Here is a 13499-nt window from a genome sequence, read left to right as displayed (position 1 = left end):
CATTTGGTGGGTTATAAATGTGGGTCATTATTTAGGGGGCTTGGTTACAAGTTTTTATTGGTCATGGTCAGGAAAAAAGCTGAGCAAAGGAGATTAGATTCAGGGATTTCTTTCTGAAAAAACAAAGGATGGATATAGTATATAACTGATGGGGTAAAAGAGTGGATTGTTGAGTCCACTTTTGAACTAAAGAAGAACTACTAGTCTCAAATATTTTACATTAGTATAGATTTTTATATATTGATATGAATTTAGTTATTTTTTGTTATACTGTAAATATGTTTCCACTCTAGTTTAAGGTATTATACTTGTGCAGCTCATTTAACAATGTAATGTAAACTTCTAGTCCTTGAAAGCTATTATTATTAACTATTTAAGATAATTAAGAAGTTCAGGTCAGTATTTAGTCATCTATAACAATCAATCAAATAAACAAATCATGTTAGGTATGTGTTCAAGATCAAACAAATATATTTTAAATATATAGATGGTCTTCAAACACTACAGATATGGCATTTGAAATGTTTTAAAAACATAAGACTTTTCATGACAGTGAGACACATCTGCTCCTGATAGTACCAATTTACTTCAAAAAAAGGATGATTGGCATCAAAGACCCTCCATATGGAGTTCACTTTCCATATGACAAAGCTAGCCCCTTTGGACAAGAAACTACCGTCGTTTTGACTGCTGATAGTATGTTGTCCAAATTGGGCAAGTGTGACACAAAAGAAGGTGACTACCAAACTTTTCCAAGACAAGGTATGGAAGTCCTTCAACTCCTCCTGCTTCAAAAAAAGTCAGTCGGATATTCTAGACCTGTAGGCTGAAGTTGGATGCCTCAATGTTGCAGAGGAACTTTGGGTGACTGTCTAGGCATCCAGATATCTCTGCCACTTCTACAGTTTTGGAAGTTTCTTGTTCTGCACTTCCTGTTTACTCAGGTAATATTATGTCCCCAGGTCTTTGATGGGGTTAAAGACTAGATAGTTACAGTTTTCCTAATAAGCAAATTCAAAAAAGAAACTCATAAAAGAGGTGCAAATGTATAGGATTAAGAGACATAAAAGCTTAGTCGTTTATCTAAAATAAGGTTTTGAGGTCTAAAAATATAATTTTGGGTTGATAGTACAAGTTAGGATAAAAATAAATTAGGCACAAAACTTTTGACTCACCAAGACAGGCTAGATTATGGAATATTTTCACTGAATTTGCCAAATACAGATAGTCTGGACATTATAAATGTAGTTTTTAACCTGATAATTGTTATTACTGTATATTGTTTTACTGTGTTAGAGTTAAACCCTTCCATTGTTATTTAGACAAAAAGGGAGAAATGTAGAATATTTGTTCACTGTGTGAAGATGTATCACTGTGATTGGTATTAAAAAAGCTGGATGACCAATAGTCATTCAAGAGAGATGGATGGGACTTCTGGGCAGAGGGAGATCTCTGGGAAGAAGAAAGGCAGGGTCACCAGCCAGATGCTGAAGAAACAGGATGGGCATTACAGAGTAAAGGTAACAAAGCCACAGTAAAGAACATAGATTAAAAGATACGGGTTAGTTTAAGTTATAAGAACTAGTTATTAACAAGTCTAAACTTAGGCCGAACTTTCATAATTAATAATAAGCCTCTGTGTCATTATTTGTGAGCTGGTGGCCCAAAGAAAAATTGATCTACACTGCCATACAGTCTAGCCCCAAGTTTTGCCATGTTTTAGTAGTGGGGCCGGAGCTAGGTCAAGTCTATGCGTAGACTGTGTGGAGCACAGTCACTGCAGAAAGTGCTGATTGAATGCTAGACAGTGCTGCTCCAGACAGGCCAGGCGTACCCTGCTCCTTCCTCCCCAGACACAGGGCATTTACTTCCCCATATTCAGCACTAACTGCTGGGTTGACAGTAGGAGCTTAAGCTTGTCTCTAGTAGACTTTCACAGACTGCTTAGACTTAAGGCCCCCTGGGCAGTGTTCTGCAGTATGGGGAGCAGATCTTCATATGCCCCTGTCCTATCTCACACTACAACATCCTGTCCCTTCCCCAGCCACACCAAACTGCCCAAGTGGCTATGGGCTGCACCTTCAGAAAGGTATTCATCTCTCCCTTCTGGGACTGGGCAAACTTGGATGCCTTTTTGTTGTTGTTGTTTTGGTTTGTTTTGGTTTTGCTTTGAGACCTATTTCCCTGTGTAGCCCTGGCTGTCTGGAACTCACTTTGTAGACCAGGCTGGCCTTGAATTCGCAGAGATCAGCCTGCTTCTGCCTCCCAAGTGCTGGGATTAAAGGTGTGCGCCACCATTCACCTTGGTGTTTGAGATAGCGTTTTTCACCAAAGCTGGAACTCTCTGATTCAGCTGGCCTGGCCGGCAACCCCCGAGGTTTCACCTCTTTCCATATTTTCAGTGCTGGGATTACCAGTTCATGCTACCATGTCTGACTTTTTTTTAATTTAAGCATGGGGGTTCTTGGAATCCAACAAAGGCCTCCATTACATAGCAAGCACCTTTCTGACTGTCCCATCTCCTTAGCTCCTAAGGATAGTGTTTGAACTACTGGATCTTGACTGGGTCTAGGAAACCTGAAGACCAGAGAATCAGCAAGAATGAAGGGAGGGTTCTCAGGCCACATGGCATGTCTGGGGCCCTTGGTAATGGTTAAGAATGTGGGTGCTTGAACAAACAATAAAGGCTCCAAACACTGCCCAACAGCTGGGACCCCATGATTGAAAATGGCCTCATTTTCTTGATGTAAGAAGTAAGGCCAGACAGGTGCTAGCTACCCACAGTGCAGTGCAGATGCTGAATGGGCTAATGCAAGGCAAGGGCCTCTGGAAGCAGACAGGAAGTATTAATATACTTATTTTAGACTGACATCCTGATTTCAGGCCCAGGTAGCAGTATGCATTGCTGTCTGGATGAGGTAGAAGAGGGTGCAGGAGAAGGGAGGTTGAGGAGAAGTCACTCAGTGACAGGCTGCTTCAGAGTCCTGTCCTGTTACTGTTGGCCTCTACCAGAGTCTGCCTCTCCTCTGTGCTTTACCAAATTACCAGGACTACCCATACACGCTCCACCTGCCCTCTCTCTCTGGATAATGGGTGTGCAGGGCCACGATAGGGTTAGTCACCTTGTAAAGCCTCGGAGCCATTGTTGGAGACCATCCTGCCTCCCAGACAAGGATTCAGCTATGACTCATCATACTCCGGTGGTGCCCAGACTTAGTCACCAGGGACCCTGTGCTCTGACACCCGAGTGTCAGATCCGGAATCGTACCTTTTAGCCCCCTTGTAATCTTTCCCTCCCTTTCTTCCTTCCCTTGTGATAGCTCAGGGAGCAGATCCTAGATGGCTCCTTTCTAGCTACCTGCATTGTTTGAGCCCAACAGATGGATAACGGGACATTGACCTCAAGGGTCACTGCTATACTCATAAGGGTCATTGTCAAGGGTGCCTTATGGGCAGGCAAATGAGACGACATCCTTGTCAATAGAGCGCCATTTTGGCAATCTGGCGTGGGCATTTAGAGGGCACCTATTGCCGCCTGCAATGCAGAACATTCATGGTGATCTCGGGCCTCTGAGGAGGCCATGATAAAGACAGGACCTAGGAGCCTTGGGAAACTGAATGAATTATTTTCATGTCAACAGGAATCCTCTATTCTACCAATTTCAAGCTCCTTCCTATAAGGTTCCGGGTGCTTGGAAATAAAATGAACAAAATGGACAGGAACCCGTGTCTTCTCCGACACAATACCCTAGGGGTGGACACAAAACAAATACGACCTATAAGGAAATTTGGGGGTTGAGGCTGTAGCTCAGTTGGCAGAATGCTTGCCTAGCGTGTGTGAAACCCTGAACTTGATCCCAGCACCATATAAACCAGGAGTGTTCCGACATGTCTGTAATTTCAGCACAAGGAGGTGGAGCAGGAGAACCAAAAGTTAAAGACCATTGCCAGGTACAAATCCAGTTCAAGGTCAGATTAGGTTACATGAGACCTTGAGTAGATTATGGAGTTGGTCAGAAGTTGATGTTGACAAAAAAAGTCTTAAGAAGAAGAGTTAAAAACCCTGCTAGCAGCATAGGGCAGGAGACGTTGGGAGCAGATGTAGATAGGGACAATGGCTGTTGTTTTAAATATGGTGGTCAGAGGAAGCCTTGGTCAGGATTCTGGATGGGAAGAAAGTCTTGAAAATGATGAGAGACAGTTTCATAGATGTCCAAGGCACAAGTCTCCCAAACCGCTGGAGCAGCTGGGGCAAAGGTTATGTCAGAGGCAGACCTGGCATCTTGGAGGCCTAGAGGGGTGGCTGTACCACCGATGTGAAGACAGGGACAGGAGGGAGCAGGAGTGGAGAGTCATCTTAGGCGAGTTCTGACCACAGAGGGCCTCTCAAACTGCCTGGGCTTTGGCCTTGAGAGGTAGGGAGCCTGGCAGGATTCAGCACAGACTCCAGACCTCCCACGCTTGGCCTTGCCTGTGGATCAGCCTGGAGACGGGTGCAATTTGGAACAGAGTGGCCCAGCCAAGAAGGCAGTGGGGGCAGGGGTGGGGGGTTCTGGTTACTTTGGACACTGAACCAGCAGAACTCATGATTGGCAGTTGCTGGTATAGATGCAAAACAAATCAAAAGAAAAAACCCAACCCAGGATAACTTGACTAGCTTGAGCAAAAGCTCTGACCACCCAGGCTCTAGCGCAGACAGTTGCTCTGAGGCAGGGACTGCCTGGCACAGTCAGAGCAAAGGGCAGGCACAAAGGGGCAGCCGAGGTGCTCAGGTCACACCCTGGCTGCCCTCTGACTCCAGCCAGACCCTCATGGGGCTGTGGTTCTGGTTTACACAATTAATCTCTGGATACACTGGGTCCTGATGTTCTGAAGCCTGTGCCAGGTGACCTGAACTTCTGGGGGACACTTTGGAACAGCTGAAGAGTTGGGCTACTCTTGGAGGGCCGCACAAACGTCTTCTAGAACATTCTGTGTGGGAAGCCTCTACAGAGCAGCTGATGTTTGCCTCCTGAGAATCCAAACCTAGGACCTGCCCCAGCTTGCAAAGGCTGAGACACCAAATGCTTATTTACCAGGGTTTCTGGGCTCAGAAAGGGAGGGGGGAATTTAAAGAGCCCACTCACAGTGAGGCCCATCCCACTTCCCCTCTTCTAGGATTGGGGCTCCCACACCTAAGCTTTCCAGCCGACTGAGCTAATTATTATTGAGCTCTTTGTCACATCCTCTGGTGAAGGGGGAATTTTTGGAAGTCTGGACTTTGGGCAAGGAAACAAACCAAGTGGTAGAAATGGGTTCTCAAAACTCAAGATGTCAGGTGTGACCCTTCTCTGCTGGAACTGATGGGGGTTGCTCTGTGCCCCACAGGCCCTTATGAAGGAAAGCCGTGTGTACTGACCCCTCTTGCAGAGTCAAACCAGACTCCATCAGCATGCTGCTTGCCCATTTGCTAGCTGCAACGTTCCTCGGTTTGAGCTTGAGCAACATTTGAAGCTTGGGATGAGACCCGTCCAGGTCAGCCCACAGAATGGTTTACATCTCTCCTAAGCATTTTGGACATATTCCTCGAGTGCAGAGGAAACCTTGGCACCCTGGATGGGGAGTCGCAGAGCCTGCTTATGACTGGAGATGTAGCTCCATCAGTGGCAGAGTGCTGGCTCAGTAAGCCAGAAGCCCTGAGTTCCATGCCCAGCATGGCGTCAATTGAGCATGGTGGTGTCCACCTGTAATCCTTGAACTTGGGAGGTGGAGGCAGGAGGATCAGAAAATCAAGGTCATCACGGGCTTTTCAATGACTTGAAGGCCAGCCTAGTCACATGAAACACTGTCTTAAAAACAAAAAATTCTCCTTCCAATTGTGACTTTGAGGAAAGAGTATTCCAGAATAATGTCAATGTCTTCAGGGCTAGGACATGGGACTATGACCTTCCAGGTTTGCTGAAATGCCCTCTGAAATGCCAACCTGGAAGGGGAAGTGTCCTTGACCAGCCTTTCCTCCTGGTGCTGTTTCTGCACCTGTATTGGCCGGGACCCATGAGACCCCGGGACTGTGTTCCCAGACCCGGTAGGTGCCATATGAAGTCTGCATTGGCTTTCCCAGCCCAGCTCTGCCTTAACCTTCTCCCACCTGTGGTCAGGTCTGTTTTCTGGCCCTGCAGGCTGGCATTCCTGCCCAGGAGGGTGGGGCTCAGGAGCAGCTGGGCAAGTGACTCACAGGCAGTTACCTGTCCCGGGGCTCTTTGCCAGCCCTGCTGAGGGATCTTGAGGTCCTGGATGCAGACTGCTCTAGAGGTTCAACTTCCTTCGGAGAACTAGGATTTGGTCACTTCCTGAGATCTTTAAGGACCCCCCCCCCCCCAAACACACACACACTAAATTCCCCAGGAAGTCGGGATTTTCCACATTTTTCCTTTTGGATGGGCCTGGTGCTTTCCAGGGTTCTGAATACTGTCCACCCCAGTGACATGCCCAAACCCTGACATAGTTCCCAGTCTGCTGTGTGTCCCCAGCCTGGTTTTCTGTCCAGAGTGGTCTGGGACTTAAGAAGAAGCTGACACCTACCAGATTTGGGAAGGTGCCAGATCCAGTACCTTCCCTGCCCCAGGGACAACTCCCTACCTCCCCCATCTCTAAAGACCTTACTACTGCTGTTTCCAGAATCTTCCAGTCCTCCAGACACCAAGAGCAGGCAGCCTCTAAGACCAACCCACTTGCCTAGTCCTGTCCTGAGGGTGGGGGGGCAGTGACGTCAGACAGGCGTGGCGGCTGCCAGATTCCTGAGGCCGCCCTGAATAACTGGGGTTACACCCAGCTAGGGAGTCTCCAGAGGTGAGGCTGTTGTTTAAAACCTTGGAGCCAAGAGAGGGGACCCCCACATTCCCAGGCAGCTCTTCGAGAGGGATCTGGAAAAAGGCAGGGGAGCATAGGAGCTCAGGGTGAGGTACGTTGTCCGCCTTACCTGTCCGGTGTGGGAGGACGGAGAAGGGCTGTGTCTCTGGGGTCTGAGGCCTGGTTGCTGGGCCCACGCAGTGCTCTTCTTGGGAGCACACCTGAGTACACTCGGGTAAACATGACTGTTTGAATTGCTTTTCACATCTGATAAGTATCTGGCGACTTAGGAGAAAGTGGCTAAAATCTGGGCTTAGCACAAAGGCAAGGTGGGAGGAGAGGCCAGGCTCAACTCAGCCTCCTTCTTGGTGGGTTTTCAGCAGGGCAGGAGGGCAGAGTTGTCAGAGACTTGAAGCCGCACGCCCCAGCTCGGGCTCCTGACTGCCCTGCGGGAGACCGAAGAGAAGGCCGTGGCAGTGTTGGGATGTAAAGATGGCAGAAAGGCTCCCCTCTGCCTGCCCAAAATCCCATCATCCCTTCTCGGCGGCTTTGGGCAGACCTTGTGTGTTCTTCCAGGCAGAGCCAGAGTGGAGCGTGCTGCTGAAGCACGCCTGCCTCCCATGCTGCTTCCAGCTGCCCTCAGCATCCCTGCCCGTAACTGGAGACATCTTGAGCTGCTCTTGGTGCAGAAAAAGTCTTTTCTCGCTTTTCTTAAAACTGCCAGGCCCACATCTCCCCACAGCACCCCAGCTCTCTTCTTAAGATCCCACATCTTCCCATAGCATCCCTGCAGCTGGTTAGCCTGGAACTGTGGTCAGCATAGCTTCAGCCTCTCTGGGGCCCTGTAATGCTGGAGACCCTGTCAGTTCAGGAAGAGACCTGCTTCGTGACACTCAGCACCTTCAGCCTATCTGCCTTTGGCATATTATAGGTTGACTTGGGTTGCAGCCCTGAAAAAGCCCGAGATCTCTCCCTTGAGGCAGAAATGAAGCCTTGGACATCACTTTAGCTGTCTCTACCAATGAACCCTGCCCTTTCTCCTCCTGCACAGTCCCCATGTTCCCACCCATTTTGGAGGAGGAAGCTGAAGCCTGGGATTTCCCCAGGACTCCCTGTATGTCACTGCTGTCTGGGACAGGGGTTTCAGGTTTTTGCCATTGGCTACAAATGTGCCAACTGTTCAGAAGTCTCTGTGAAGACTTGGTGAGGTCAGCAGTCTAGCACAAACCAGGGAAGGGCTGGTGGGGGGTTACAAGCCAGGATGCTTTGTTTTGTTCTAGGTGACCTCTCTGGGGACCTGCCCTAGCCCATGATGACAGCACTTCTTCTTCTGTGCTTTGGTAAGTGTCCCTTCCCCTCTTCCAGGCCACCCACAGGAGAGAGCTGGCCAATGGTGTGATACTGCCTGCCACCTGTAGGCACTGGGGTTTCAAACCCTCGCCTAATGGGAAGAGGCCTCTCTGCCTCTCTCAGAAGGCTCCCCGTGTCTCCTAGCCTCACCCAAGGGTGACATGGGGCTTCCTGAGTGTGCCCCATCACTTACTCCCCATCTTCTCCACCCTCAAGCTGGCTGCAGAGCCGCTTTGGCTTGAGTCCCCTGTTTTCCGGGGAGTCACGGCTGCTTGCTTTCAGGTGACGGCTAGGTTGGCTGCCTATGCAGACAGAATAGAAATAGCAGGTATTTTCTAAGCAGTCCACCAATGGGTCAGCCAACAGCTGCCTCTGGGCAAAAACAGTTGTTACAGTATCTACATGGCCCAGGATCTGCCTCCAGATTGATTCTAAAGCCACATATAAATGGCACGGGCCAGGGGTTAGGAGCTCTGCTGGTTATCAGTTGATGAAATTCTGCCTCCTTTTTTATTCTTTAACTAAAAAAGTCGTTTGACAATCTCATATATGAATATTGTCTCTTGTAATCCAGTCTGGGCTTGGATTCTTGAGGATAACCTTGAATGCTTGATCCTGCTGGCTCCTAACTTCTGGGATTATAGGTGTACACCACCATGCCACCATGCCTTGTTTATGCGGTCCTGGGGACTGAACCTAGGACTTCATACATGCTAGGCAAACACTCTATTAACTGTGTTATATTCCACGGCCTTCCTCTCCTTTCCAAGTCTGGGTTATAAGATTCAGAATCAGTTCCTTCAGCTCCCCAAATCAGTGCTATAGTCATCATACTGAGGGCACCAGATTTCCTGACGTCAGCTCCACAGAGGGAATACTGGGGTCACCAGCTGGGATCTCATCCTTTGGGCCCACCCCAACATTACCCTGTGATTTCAGCCTTGCCTGGCCTCCTGTGTGCCCAGCAAGCCTGCTCCCGTGGGGCCTGTTATCCACCAGTCGGGGACTTGCTCATCGGAAGGACTCAGCTGCTTCGAGCCTCGTCTACCTGTGGACTGACCAAGCCGGAGACCTACTGCACCCAGTATGGAGAGGTAAGACCTCTTTCCAAGGCCTCCAGGACAGGAAGAAGGTGGGACAGAATGGGGTCCCTAAATAAAGTATAGGAGGCCCAGGCTAAGGGCCATGCTCTGGGAGAGGGCAGAGGGGTGTAAGTCTGGATCCCTGCTTCTGAGGAGTTTAAAAGTAGAAAGAATTAACAGGGCAGGGTGGCAGCATTAGGAAGGTTGAGAGCCAGTGGGCAGAAGCAGCATGAGGAGGGTTGAGAACCAATGAACAGAGGTAGCATTGGGAAGGTTGAGAACCAGTGAGCAGAAGCAGCATAGGAAGGTTGAGACCCAATGAGCAGAAGTAGCATTAGGAAGGTTGAGAACCAGTGAGCAGAAGTAGCACTGGGAAGGATAAGACCCAGTGAGCAGAAGTAGCACTGGGAAGGATAAGACCCAGTGAGCAGAAGTAGCTAGCTGAGGGCCAGGCAAGCCAGCAGGCCACACAGGTGCTTTCGTTCCTCTCCGCTCTTGACTATGGGTGTCATGTGACTAGCTGCATGAATTTCTGCCTTGGCATCCCTGAACTGATGAATGGTAACCTGCAACTGAAAGCCAATAAGCCCTTTCCTCTCCTACAGTGCTGTTTGATGTTTTTTTTTTTTAAATCACAGCAACACGAGTGAAAGCAGGGACGTAGGAATGCATAATAGACTTTGGTCTCCCTCCCTCCCTCCAGCAATCTTTCTTTTCAATTTTTATTGTTTTAGCATTCCATACAGGTATATACTGCACCTTGCGTGTGTTCTCTGCGGTCCCTTCCTCTACAGGCTCCCTTTTCTTGTCCCTCCTCTCTCACATTTGCCCCTATTCTTCCCTTAGACAATTTCACTTTTACCATCATTCAATATACACACGGGAACCAGAAATGAGAGAAAATATCTGATATTGATCCTTCCAAGACTGGCTTAGTTCATTTAATATATTATCTCTATTTACAGCCACTTCCCCTCATGTGATGTAATTTTATTCTTTTATGGTTTAAAGTGCCACAGTTTCCTTATGCATCCCTCTATTGCTGGACACCCAGGCTGGATCCACTGTGAATTGCACTGTAGTAAACTCTGATGGGAAGGTATCTCTGTGATGGATTAGTGTCCTTTGGGCAAATGCCCAGGAGTAGCATGGCTGAGTCATAAGAAAGATCTACTGTTGGGTTTCTGAGAAGCCACCATACTGACCTCAGCAGTGCTGGAGATGAGCTTGCATTCCCACCAGCAGTGTGCTGGGGTCCTGGTCTGTCCAGATCCAAACAAGCCTTGCTGGAATTCATTTATTGAGAATTTAACACTATATATATATATATATATATATATATATATATATATATATATATATATATATTTGGTTTTTCGAGACAGGGTTTCTCTGCAGCTTTAGAGCCTGTCCTGGAGCTAGCTCTTGTAGACCAGGCTGGTCTCGAACTCAAAGAGATCCGCCTGCCTCTGCCTCCCGAGTGCTGGGATTAAAGGCGTGCGCCACCACCGCCCGGCCAATACAATATATTTTGATCAAATTTTTTACCCTCCAGATCCCACCTCTTTCCCAACCTACCCAACTTCATATTCTTTATCTCCTTAGAAAAACCTAAAACCTAAACCAAAAAAGCATACAAAAACATAGAGTTAAATTTAGGTTGGTCAGTTACTCCCAAGTGTAAGATTTGCCCGGCAGTTTGGCTGATGTACCCAATGTATCTACCAATTTTTCCTCTCCTAGCAGCTATCAGTTACAACAGAGTCTCAGTTAGGGTGGACTCTGCCCATTTCCCCTCTCTACACTGGAACTTTCTCTAGCTCGAATTTGTGCAGCTTCTCTGTACGCTGTCATAATCTCTGAGAGTTCACAGATGCCTGTTGTGTCTAGAAAAATGCCATTTCCTTGAAGCTCTTCATCACATCCGGCTGTTACAATCTTTCTGCCTCCTCTTCTGCATAGATTCCCGAGCCCGGAGGGGAACGGTGCGATCTCATGCAGGGCTAAGCGCTCCAAAGTCCCTTGCTCTCTGTGTATGGTTCAGGTGTGGGCTTCATGTTAATTACCGTCTACTGCAGGAAGAAGATTCTCTGGTAAGGGTGGAGCTATGCACCTATCGGCTTATCATCAGGAGTCATTCTACTGCTCTTTTCTTTAGCAGAATAATAGTCTTCCTATAAGGGTCATGACCTATCTGATCTCAGGTCTTGGCCACGTTAGTGGTAACATGTATGGGCCCTATCTCATGGGGTGAGCCTCAAATCAAATGACAAAGTGTTTGGTTACTCTCATAACAATGTGCCCTATTGCATTGATGAACATATCTTGTAGCTAGGTCACTCATAACTCACCAGGTTTGTAGCTGGATGAGATTGTTATTTTTCTTCTCTGGTAGTATGTATAGTATATCCAGAACCATGCATATCAGTAGAGATGAAGCTCCCAATTGAGTACTGGCTCAATTCCTCTATGTTTGATAGCATAAATATGTGTATCTTCAGCAATAGGGTCTTACTGTCAGGTTGTGAGGGGCAGCCAGTAGCCTGGAACATTTGAGGGAAAGTCTATAGGACCCCTTAGGCCAACAACTCAAAAAGATGTAGCTCATTCCTTCACTGAGGATCTTTTTGGTAGCATATGATGTATAGAAAGGACTCTACGTTCTACTACAGAGACACTCACTCATCTATGTTCATTGCTGCTCTATTCATAAGAGCCAGAATTGAAAGCAACCTAGATTCCATCAAATAACAAATGGATAATGAAAATATTAGTTTATACAATGAAATATTATTCACCTTTTAAGAAAAATGAGAGATGAATGAAATGGATGGAGCTAGAAGCAGTCATCCTGAGTGAGGTATGCAAGACACAGAGAGAACATTACATGTTGTCTCTCATATGTGGATGCTAGCTTTAAACTTTAAAAATGTGTGTTTCATTTAGAGTATCCACAGAGATTAGGTAGGTAGTAAGGGACAGAGGAGAGGAAGGAGAAATAGAATACAATGTTACAAAGAGATAAAGAAGAAACTACAATAAGAGGATTCAATGGGAGGGGATGGGAGCAGGGTAAAGGAGAGAATTTGGGGAGTGAGAGCCAACACTAAAGGCCTTTAGAAATGCCACATGGAAACTGTAGAAGCTTCCTGAAATATATACATATAAAAAGGAGTTTAATGAAGTTATATATAATGGAGTAGACCGCACCCCAGCTAGACACCTTATATATATATTGTTTGTTTTCTTAGTGACCACCATTCTCCCAGGGCAGATGTCATTGGAGGGTGTCTTTGATTTGCATGTCTCTGATGCCTAATGAGACTGAACCCCTTTTTGTGTTTATTTGCTATTTATGTCCCAACCTTTGAGAATGGTCTATTTTATCAGCCCATTTATTGATATTATTGTTTGAATTTTTGTTGTCTATTTGAGTTCCTGGTATGTTCTAGTTATTAGCCACGGTTGGGTGTGTAGCTAGCAATAATTTTCTCCTCTGTAGGCTGGCTTATCACATAGCCATTTCCTTCTCTGTGCAGAAGATTTTTAATGTCTTAAGTTTTTATTTCTTGATTGTTGGTCATAATTCTTTAGCAACTGGGGCCCTATTCAGAGAGTCCTTGCTTGTGCCCACACTTTCAAGTGTTTTCCCTTAAGTTCCAGGTCTTGTATTAAAGTTTTTGATCCATATAGAGTTGATTTTTGTTACGAGTGAGATATGGGGGTCTAGATTCATTCTCACACATGTGTACAGCAGTTTTCTCAGCTCCATTTGTTAAAGATGCAGTCGATTTTTGACGGATTTCTCCAAAGTCAGGTGACTGTAGCTGTGTGGGTTTATATCTGCATATTGCACTCCATTGAGCTATGTGTTTGTTTTTTGTACCAGTGCCATGCTGTTTTTGTTACTGAAGCTCTGTAATATAACTTGGGATCAGGAATCATGCTACTTCCAGCACTATTCTTTCTGTACAGGACTGCTTTGGCTCGCTGAGGTCTTTTGAACTCCCATATGAATTTAATGTCGATTTTTCTGTTTCCGTGACATCAGAGTTTCGATGGGGACTGTGTTGAATCTGCAGGTTGTTTTTGGGAAGACGGTGACTCTCACGGCATCTATTCCTCTGGTCCTTGACCATGAGAGGTTAGTTTAAAGTGTTTGTTATGCAGGACTCTTGATTCCTTGGTTAGCTTTATTGCAAGGTTTTTAAGCAGTTGGCCTTTTTAAGGGTTGCGGTA

General features: G+C 46.7%; 1 protein-coding gene across 5 annotated transcripts in view; it reads left to right on the top strand.

The window, feature by feature from the left end:
• Lamb3 (laminin subunit beta 3) overlaps nt 1-13499 on the top strand; it is a 103105-nt gene that overhangs the window by 53192 nt on the left and 36414 nt on the right. For 3 of the 5 annotated variants that reach the window (XM_038348634.1, XM_038348633.1, XM_038348637.1), the window contains 2 exons: nt 8109-8168; nt 9118-9272. In XM_038348634.1, coding sequence (XP_038204562.1) covers nt 8138-8168; nt 9118-9272 — 186 coding nt within the window. In that variant the 5' untranslated portion in view covers nt 8109-8137. Of the gene's footprint in view, nt 1-5380; nt 5515-6822; nt 6941-8108; nt 8169-9117; nt 9273-13499 lie in introns of those variants that run through there. The other 2 variants (XM_038348636.1, XM_038348635.1) reach the window with 2 other exon arrangements.

The sequence above is a fragment of the Arvicola amphibius genome, chromosome 12 (assembly GCF_903992535.2).
Source record: "Arvicola amphibius chromosome 12, mArvAmp1.2, whole genome shotgun sequence".
In the NCBI taxonomy this organism is placed as follows: Eukaryota; Metazoa; Chordata; class Mammalia; order Rodentia; family Cricetidae; genus Arvicola; species Arvicola amphibius.
This window is presented reverse-complemented; position numbering and strand designations above follow the sequence as displayed.